Consider the following 10,752-nt stretch of genomic DNA (forward strand, 5'->3'; position numbering starts at 1 on the left):
ATATATATATTTTTTTTTGGGTTAAAGAAAGTGTATTATTTAAAACACATTTATTTTACTTCCAAAATTATCTTTTCTCTTCTCACCCCTAAATACTCGATCCATTTCCCTATCTACGGAATTCTAAATCCGCGGGATTTGCTTTTCCTTTTCCTCTTTTCAATTTCTCTTCACTATCACTCGCTCATTCAACAAACTATTTTTATCTCCGTTTTGTTTCATTTTTCTGATCAGTGATCACCTAAATCGAATCCCGATTGGCTGATCATTCCCAGACTTGAAAACAAGAAATCTATGTGCGGTGGCGACAATTGGATTTTCCGGTGTTCTCGCAGTCGCTGGATGTGTATAATCGAACGGTGGAGAACATAAATGCGCAGTATCGGGTATATATTAGGGTTTCAGAGCCTATTTCTGGTTTTCATCGCGGCGATCGGGTTTTTTATCCGGCGAAAATGGCTGCTCTCGGAGGCCAGAAAAGCCGAGATCAAGCGGCTTTTGGTGCTCGCAGCCGAAGAAGCCGCTAGAGCCGAGCTCGAAGCCTCGGCTGGCTACGGCTACAGCTACAGCTACAGCCACAGCCCCGCCGACTCAGTCTCTGCGGCGGCTCCGGCAGCTCCGATATCCACGAATTATCAGTGCGCCGTTTGTTACTCTCCGACTACTACTCGGTGTGCTCGATGCAAGGCCATTAGATACTGGTACGTTTTTTTGGGGCCAAATTTAGAAATTTTGACTAACTTGCTAATTTGGTTTTATAATTGTTTAATTTTTGGGGGTATTGTATTTTGTGAATTGAAATTCGAGAGGCATTGTTAGATATAGCTTATTAGATTCTAAATTGTGCTCAAATTCCTGCTAGCAATTTTTGTTTTCATAGATACAACCATAAGATTTGTATTCTATGGCGTCCGTTTCATGATGATCATCGATTCAAACCATAAGAGACCTTACCAACCACTAAATGATTCCTGATAGTAAATTAGACTACGGCGTATTTTATTTTATTTTTATTGGTAAGTTACACATGCGCCTAACGGGTTTTGAACCCACGGCCTCACCTTCTGCCTAGCCACTTGTAAGGGAAGGAGGTGTTAGTTGAGATAGAGGGTCGTTGGCGTTTTATGTTGATATGTAATTGGTAGTGAATATTGAATAGTTAAGATTTGATGATATGTTTCGAGTTAGTGACATAAGGATTTGAATTTTTGTAGTTCCGGGAAATGCCAGATAGTACACTGGCGACAAGGTCACAAGGATGAATGTCGTCCTCCTAATGTTGCTGATCGTGATGGAATCGATGGCGGTGGTGTTGAGAGTGAAGGCGGGCAGCATGCGAAGCCAATCAAAACATTGCCTGAGGAACCTGCAGTGTACGACGATTCTGGATGCTCTAGCAAATCTCCATCTGAGAAGGTTGGTGGTGTTAAAGTGGAGTTTGTTCAAGATGGTAAAGGGACTGATTCTGTTTCCGAAGCATCTAGTGACTCGTTTTCTGGATTTTCTGGTTCCACCACCAGTGGTGATGTATCTGATGATGCTTCTGTGGGTGAAAGTTCGAATGAGTCCGGGGGATCGGATGTAGATGCGTCTGTTGATAATTCCCTCGATGTGCTTGAGACCACTAGTGTTGACAACATGAACCAAATCAAGAAGTTATCTCCAAAGTTTGCTAGTTTAGTCGATTCTGTAGGTGTTCATAATAAATCAAGTAAACTAGATAAGATCAAACCTGATCGAAGTGAAGGAGAGCATCAGAGTGTGTCAACTAGTAGTTCAGGTTTGGGGAATAGTCACTCACAAGGGGGTTCAAATGCTGAAAATTGTGCTGTGTCTTCTGATTTTTGGGGTAGAACTCTTGACTCCATTGGGTCAACAAGTGATTCCCCAGATAATTCTGCTCTGTCCAATTCTAATGGAGCCAGCAAGAGCAAATTATCTGATTCTGGATCTGCCTTACATTTTTCATTCAATTTTTCTGAAAGCACTTCTCCTTTGCATTCACAAGGTGCGGAGATAAAAGGCACTGTATCAGATGATGCTCTTAAAGGTGCTTCGAGGATTCCTAAGCATGTTGACAGAACAGCTTTAACAGAAAACATTAGTGTTCATTCTCCAAAGGGCCAGAACTCTGTATCCTTGAACAATGAAGGGTCTAGTCGTACAGATAATGGCACTAGCAGTGATTCACATACATTGAAGTCCAGAGGAGTTAAGTCTATGTCATCATCCTCTTCGTATGTTCATCAATCTCCAAGTAATCCAGGAGATTCAATGTGTACAGGTGATGCAAATGCCGGTAACATGCCATCTTCAATCTCTGCAAGGTCAAACCTTGTTGTTAATGACCCTGTCAGTAATTCACACCCTTTGAAGTCTAGAGAAGTTGGATCTTTATCATCTAGTGCTTTTGATGCTTGTTTAGCTTCTGGTGCTGAAGGGCATTCAGTTCCAGTTAAATATGGAAAGGTTGATGGTGTTCAGGCTAGTGCTTCCATACCCTCCCAGGTTACAAATTCTTCTCCAAATTCTAGGAGTGGCTTGAAATCATCTGTGCAGAAGGTAGTTCATCAGTTCAGAGGATCTAAATTGTCAAAGAACTATCCATTAAGGGATGAATGTGAGGTTACTAAGAGATACTCTGACAAGGTTTTGCTTCAACTTGTGTTCTTTGCATCTATAGAATTCTGGGATGCAATAGAATTTCTTTTTTGACTATGTGTTTGTTTTTTCAGGGGCTCTTTCCATATGAATTGTTTGTCAAGCTCTATCATTGCAACAAGGTGGAGTTGAGCCCTTGTGGCCTTATTAATTGTGGAAACAGGTAATGTAGAATGGTTATTTTTTTATAGGAAGCATGTACTAATTGTATGTTTCTGGTAAGTTCTTCATGAAATCTTGTTGCTGTTTGCTTTCAACTTCTTTAATAGCATGATACAGGAAATACAGCAGTTTTTTATGATTGATTTAAATACATTGTTTTATCTTCTCTTGGTCCATAATGTATTATTGTTGTCAATTTGTATGCCCTAATGTGTTGTTACACACACACACACACACGTATATATATTATCATATTATGTATATTTGTAAAATTGTGATGCTCAATGACAGCCATTTATCTTCCAACCATATATGGTGAATTTATAATTTTTATTTGTTTTATGCCATTTATTCTGATGACATCATTATCTTAACCTTTGAATGTGCTATATTTTGATTTATATATCTCACATGTTAAGAACTTATGCCAATACATTATTGATGACATTACAATAGCACTTGCTATCATGCCTTCATAGATTCGAAAAAACATTCACCTAGACAGCACATTAATTTCATTACTCAATGTGTAAGGCGTGATCATATTATTGCTAAATTTCTCTGGTTCAATGCATACGTTTTTTTTTGCATGTGCACATAGAGATACACTACTTTTTGCTGGATACTGCTTTTGTAATGGTCTATATGCAGGCATGCCTATGTGTTCTTTGTCAGCACTTGAGGCACATGCCTGTGTTTAAGCATCTAATAAATTTGCTGTGTGGTGTGGTGAGATGTCAATTGAATTGCAACTTGCTTTATGTTTTACTTTTGCCTTAATTCATTTTAATTTTGTGCAATGAGATTATGTTATTGTGTGGAGTGGAGTTATGCTATTTCTCCATTGTCCATAGCTGAATATGGAGTACATTTTGCAGATGTTGAAATCTTGACCTTCAGCTCTTATGTTTTTGTTTGAATTACCTTTTCTACAAGGAATTTTCTTATGCTTCTTTAACATATATTCATAATTCTTATTCTTCCCTTTTTCCTTGCAGCTGTTATGCCAATGCGGTGCTCCAGTGCTTAGCTTTCACTCCTCCTTTGCATGCTTATTTTCTGCAAGGGCTTCATTCGAAAGCATGTATGTTTATGATCATGGTCTCAATCATGTATCCATTAATTTTTTTACTATTTATATATTATCCTTGGTAGCTTTTGTATAAAATGAAGATAATTCATTTATTTATTTTAAATTCTTTCTATTTCAGGTGTAAAGAAAGAATGGTGTTTCACCTGTGAGTTGGAAAGTTTAGTATTGAAGGCAAAAGAAAGGAGCTCTCCACTATCTCCTATTAAGATACTTTCACAACTACAAAATATTGGAAGTCAGCTTGGTAGTGGGACAGAAGAGGATGCACATGAGTTCCTACGGTTTGCTTTCTAAATTCTGGCTATCATAAACTAGTTTATGCCTTGCTATGTTTCTACAGATCAGCTGTCAAAGAGTAATGTATGGGTTAACTGACAATTTAAAATAACAGGCATGCTATTGATACAATGCAATCTATCTGCCTTAAGGAAGCTGGGGTAAAGGCATCAGGCTCTTTGGAAGAAGAAACCACTTTAATGGGCCTTACATTTGGAGGCTACCTCCGTTCGAAGGTATTGTATTGTCTTTATGAGAATTAATGCTATTCAAAATGCTAGTTGTCCAACCAATGCACTGTATTCCTGTCTTTCAATTGGAGCATTTTTAACTGTTTTAAATCCATTCTAATTGGCAACCTGTGATAACATTTCTTCTTGGATGCCAGTAATGCATATAAATTTGATACTGTTGTCTGCAGATTAAATGTACAAAGTGCCAAGGCAAGTCTGAGCGCCACGAAAGGATGATGGACCTTACTGTTGAGATTGAAGGAGATATAGGAACCCTGGAAGAGGCCCTTAAACAATTTACGGCTACTGAGACTTTGGATGGTGAAAACAAGTACCAGTGTAGCAGGTTGGATTACTGTGTTTTATAAAGCTCTTGAGAGCATATTTTGTTGTTATAATCTGGAATTCTTTTGCTACAGCTGTAGTTGATTGATAATTTTTAACCTAAATGCTCTAGCTCAATTAGGTTTTAACAAATGAGCCTTTTGGCAATACATTGGAGAATTTGTGTTGTCCTATGCTTCAGTGACACTAAAAACACAACACTAATCAGTCTTCCTTTTCACAAAATCGAGTCTGGTTGATGTGTGGATTTTGAGGTTGAGCCTCTTAACTAATCTGGTATCAGCCATTTATTAAATTCTGTCTTATCAGCCTTAAACTGTAAAAAACTTGTTAAAATCTTGCTTATGGTACAAGTTTTCTCTTTTAGTATGGTTGTATCATACAAGGATTTCCATTGCTTATTCTTGTAACAAATATCTATATTTAATGTTTACTTTTGTTTCTCTATATATATGACAATGGTTGACTTCAGCAGAATTTGTGCACTGAAAGTCTGAAACTGTAACTATTGGTCTGAAGTAGATCTGTTTGACCGCAGTTTGAACAATCATAAAAAAGTAGACATAAATCTCACAGGGTGATTGATAGGTAGTGGGTGATCAGGTGTGTTCTAGAGATCAGCGTTTAGCCATTGGTTTGGGGAAGCAATATTGTCATTTTAATAAGTGACAAACGTATGATTGATTTATTTTAATTTTAACATGTTAAACTTTTTTTTTTTCTTTTCCATGATATTCTTTTTGAAAGGGTTGGGTGGAGGGGTGCAGGTGAGCTTGTATGTGAAATTTATGACCCATTTTTTAATTTACATGACATCATATTTTCTTGTATTGGCTTATGATGAAGCAATATAATTTCTTACCTGCCTTTGGATTTTTATTTTTATTTTTATTTTTATTTTATTTATCGTCTATAATTAGTAGTTTCCTTTATGCAATTTCTCTACTTTCCTTGGAAGCATTAGCTTAACAAGTGGTGGTACACTTTTTGTAATAGTATACAATTATTTTTTAATCAGATGTAAATCTTATGAGAGGGCCAAAAAGAAATTGACAATAATGGAGGCTCCAAATGTTCTTACAATAGCACTAAAGCGATTTCAGGTATATTCTTTTGACATTTTCATCAAGGATGTTATTTTGCTTTATGGTGTATAAGTTCATATTTTATTACTTACAAATGATGTTTTTACAGTCAGGTAAATTTGGGAAGCTCAATAAGCCAATTCAGTTTCCAGAGATCCTGGACTTGGCACCATTTTGTAGTGGAACCAGTGATAAGTCACCTATATATAGGCTTTATGGAGTGGTGGTACACTTGGACATCATGAATGCGTCTTTTTCGGGTCATTATGTGTGTTATGTCAAGAATAGCCAAAATAAGTGGTTCAAGATTGATGACAGCTCTGTAAGTTTTCAAATTTGATACTGCACTTCTTAAGCCAGTTTCATATGCCAAATTCAAAATTTTATCTCTACTTATCCATATTAAGCATTGGATGTGTTGAATTTTACTTGAGGTCTCCTGACTCCTCTCCTCCAATGGAAAGTTCTTTTTTTGACATACAATTGTTTTTAGGCAAGCTGCTTAGTTCAAGGCACCTTTAATCTTCATCTTATTATTATTATTATTATTTAAGTATTATTGTTTTTGGGTGAGGGTGACTATGGAGCTACACTTCATTGCTTGTGATTTCTAGACTGATGTTCTACTTTGATTTGTTGGTGATAAAGTTGTGTTTTACCTGCATTTGTGAAGATTGAAGGAAAATTAGAAAAATTGTTAAGAGAAAATGTAGTTTTTTTTTTTTTTTGATAAGTAAAAATGTAGTTTATTTTATGAATTGGACATGCATGAAGGATCTCTTTGGTGTTTTGGATCTTCGAGCCAATGTTTGGACCCTTGTAGATACTTCAAAGTTCAATAATGGGCCTGTATCTAGTGTTTTATATCCTCTTGTTTTCTTGTTTTATATATACTTTGTCCTACTGAAACATTGAATTGCAAAATTTTAATCATTGTGCTGGTCATGGGTAGGTAACTGCTGTTGAACTTGAAAGGGTCTTGACAAAAGGGGCATACCTGCTGCTATATGCCAGGTAATAGATCTAAGGAGCTGAAATCTCTCTCTCTCTCTCTCTCTCTGTGTGGTATTAAATTAAGATTTCCATAGTTTATTGCATGGGTATTTTACTAATTAACTACCTTACAGGTGCTCACCAAGGGCCCCACGGTTGATAAGGAACAGAATATTATCTTCAGATGCTAAAATTAAAGTCATACCGTCCTGGTTCAATGGGAAGAATACATCCATTCCAAGGTCGCTGTCCACACATCCAAGTGTCGTCCCAAATTTTCCTGGTTCAAATCCTCGAGATGGTTCCACCAGCTTTGTATCTTTCTACACAAGGTACCGCCAGTTACAAAGGATACTAGAAGAGGACTCATCAAGTGACAATTCATCCCTCCTCAGCCACAACTCTGATGAAGGTTCCTGCAGCACTGATAGCACCCGTGATTCTGCAAGCGCTGATGACTTTCCTGACTGCATATTTGGTGATTCAGGACATGGTTGGAACAGCCCTTTAAGGAACCCTTCTGACTCTGATACATGTTCTTCCTCTTCCTCTTCCTATTCTTCACCCTCGTGCTCGAAGCATTCACCCAATTCTTATTTGGAGCGGAATGCTTCAGGTTTCCCTGAAACAAGTGGTTCTCAAACTGATTGTGCAAATTCAACAATGGAAGGTAATGGTTTTCGGGACAGACCGCTCAGTGGTAGTAGCAGGCTGGTGGATTTGGGAGGCCAGAAAGGTGTTACTTTTTTGCATTCTGATTCGGCTAGACATTGTAGAAAGTTAGTGAATAGTAGTAGTTGTAGGGACACTGACTCAGAGAGATTAGGATTAAACGCCTTCCACGATGTAAAGACTGGCATATCTTTTAGAAAATCGGCAAGTGAACGAAGAGATTAGACATTCAGTTATAATACATCAAGTTAATGAGTGGAAGTAAGAGTTTAGAGGGGGTCTGCATGTAATATACGCCTATAGCTGGCTCTTTATAATGAATCAGCCATGGCCATTTTTGTTACGCAGTATCCCTCATCAAACTAGTTGGTGGTTGGCTCAAGAAAAATATGAATCCTTATTAGGAGAGTAAAAGGTAATATCAAAGGGATGGATCACCAAGCTAATTTGAAGCTTGATGCTGTTCTTGGTTGAGGCCAAATCTGAATGGCTGTTCTAGTGGAATGTTTTAGTCCCAGTTGACCACCATCGTCTTAAATATGTTTATCATGTACCAAACGGGTAAAACAACCTTCTATTTTTGGTCGTAAATAATAATATATACCACTTGAAAGTTTACATGGTTCATGCAGTTTCATGGATGTGGCAAGAGGCCACAGCAACTCTGCCTTCCCAAATGATGTGTGTTTTTATGTACTTGTTTTGGGCGCCATCCACAGTGCCGATGGGTGCTTTTCTATTGTGAACCCAACGAACCCAAGTTTCCCTCTGAAATGTCTGGTGTGTTCATGCAAAGAGAAGCCATGAATTACTCTTGTGAGGAGCGCATGAACCTCCAAATGAATTTTATAGTAATAATATCAAAAACTTAAAAACAGTGCAGGTAAGGAATTAGTTGAAAGTAGGAGCTGCAAAATTGATTATGACTTAAAATTGGCGCTGGGGAAAGAAGTTGCTTTAGTGCTTGACAACTTGATTAACAAAATGAAACGTGGCTGCAAATAAGATCATCTCTAGCTCACATTTGTTCAACTGGCCCATTTAATTTATTAAGCTTGGTTTTTGTACATTGGGTCAATTTGGGCTTCTTTTTTTTTTTTTTTTTTGGAGAAACAAATGAAAAAGTGTGAAGAAGTGCCAGAGCCAAGAGACTCTTTAGCTCTTTCTCAAAAAAAAAAAAAAAAAGACTCTTTAGCTGGACTTATTCATGAATGTAAATAGATCTGAAAATTCTTACGACACTCATGGCCACTTGGGGACATGTTTAATCAATTTTGGGTTATCATAGTTTTCTATGACTGATCTACCAATTTGCTATTCTTTTAACTACAAACCTTGAACAGTTTTTCATGGGTATAAGTGTTTTTCTCTCGGACACAAGCGAGAAATAGTCCTAGACTCCTAAGCTCGTAAGAAAAGTCTTAGCAGTAAGAAAAGTCTTAGCAGTAAGAAAAGTCAAGATGGAACAGTGAAACATGACAAAAGGGGAAAGATTAGTAGGCATGACCATGTGGCATGTGGCCAGGAGCAGAAACGAAGAATGGTCCACCCACCAAAAAAACCTACATGCCCAAATGGGCCACACACAACAACCCCCCATACCCAGTTGCTCAATTTCTTCTCCTTTATTATTGCCTCTAGATAAGAAGTAACTACATTCATTGACTTTTTGGAGGGCCTGTATTATGGCTCTGAATAGAAGCTTTGCACTAGCAAGAAATTAAAACTTCAAAGTTCAAACTGTTGGACAATGAGCTCCGTACACGTTACTACCATCTTTTTATGACGCAGCCTGACTTTCACGGTCAGGAATGCACTGCCAAAGTTTGGACCCATTAAGCCTTTTTTGAGTTTGAATTGGATAGTTAATTTGAATTTGATGGTTTATACTATATAGCGAATAGTCCTTTGATTTCATATGTTAGATTGTTGTTGCTACCGTGTATATATTGGCTATCCCAATCAATTTGGGAGGCAGGGCTTAGGGGGTACGTTCAAGGTTAAACAGCAATCCATTATTTGGAGTAATGGTCCGGATTTCATAAATATGAGACTAGTGCATTAATTATTCATATAAAGAAAAATAGTCTACTAATTGCTTTGAATAAGTATATATGGACTCTTAGTTCCAGTTAACTTAATCAATAAAGTATTTAATGGTTGAATAAGATATATAGGGTTTAATCTCTGTCTATACTATAAACTGATTAGTGTCTTGGTCTGATGATGATGAGCTATCATCTAGAGTGAACACCATAGGTTAAAACTTTTTTTTTTTTTTAAATTGCGAGTGTTGGATAATAAAAACTAAGCAATATGTGTTTAATTTGTGATTGGATTACTTTTAACCAAGTATCAGTGGTGGACTTATATGTAAGTGATATAATCCAATTTGACACATGTACAAATTATGACAAAGTTGGTGTGCTTTAAACATTTTGATTAAAGCAAATATCATTTTCATTTAGATCTATCACTAATAGTATTTTTATTAAGATAAGCACAACCTATTTCAGCAATTGTGAACAAATTGTGTGCCTAGACTTATTGATTGTGAACGATCATCAAAGTCCATGGATGCCTAGTTTTCTCTTGCATTGAACAAAGTCCACAATGGGTTACTCCACTTACTTGTAATTAGAGCAATATCATTTTCATTTAGTTTTATCACTAATACTATTTTAACTAGGATAGGCACAACTCATTTCAGCAGCTGTGAACAAATTATATTTTGTGCCTAGACTTATTGAATGTGAATGATCATTAAAGTCCATGAAATGAATGCCTAGTTTTCTCTTGCATTGAACAAAGTCCACAATGGGTTACTCCGGTCACATGCATTTTCTGAACGTGATTCAGCAGCAGCCCGCTCTAGTTGATATCTCCCTAGCCACTAGCTAACCAAAATTTAATGCTTGTGTCTTTGCTTGCTCCTGCATGTGGGAACTTTGGGACCCTCATTTTCCAACTTGTTGCTATATATAGACTCAGACAAGCAGGCGCACACAGACTTATCTAGACACTTCTAGTACTTATTTGGGGATGCTAGTGCGATAAATGAGTCAGATTCAGTTGAGCTTTAAGGCTGTTTGAATTCAGATTAATAATAATAATTAATACCACTTGCTCCATAGTACTTAAGACTAGTAGCTCAATCTTGTAGACATAGGTTGCGTATTGACTTAATTTTTTTTTATTTTTTTATTATTTAATTTATTTTTGTTACTATTTA

At 36.9% G+C, this 10,752-nt stretch overlaps 1 protein-coding gene across 1 annotated transcript; it reads left to right on the forward strand.

Annotated features, from left to right (window-relative positions):
• The first annotated feature begins 225 nt into the window (after nt 1-225).
• On the forward strand, nt 226-8,138 carry LOC142619368 (ubiquitin carboxyl-terminal hydrolase 16-like). Its single transcript, XM_075792451.1, has 11 exons — nt 226-701; nt 1,215-2,649; nt 2,736-2,824; nt 3,822-3,907; nt 4,035-4,197; nt 4,308-4,428; nt 4,614-4,771; nt 5,789-5,873; nt 5,965-6,177; nt 6,808-6,869; nt 6,983-8,138. Exons 1-11 carry the CDS (start codon nt 373-375, stop codon nt 7,743-7,745), a joined length of 3,504 nt encoding a protein of 1,167 aa, XP_075648566.1. The 5' UTR covers nt 226-372; the 3' UTR covers nt 7,746-8,138.
• The last annotated feature ends 2,614 nt before the right edge of the window (nt 8,139-10,752 follow it).

This window comes from Castanea sativa, chromosome 12, assembly GCF_040712315.1.
Source record: "Castanea sativa cultivar Marrone di Chiusa Pesio chromosome 12, ASM4071231v1".
In the NCBI taxonomy this organism is placed as follows: Eukaryota; Viridiplantae; Streptophyta; class Magnoliopsida; order Fagales; family Fagaceae; genus Castanea; species Castanea sativa.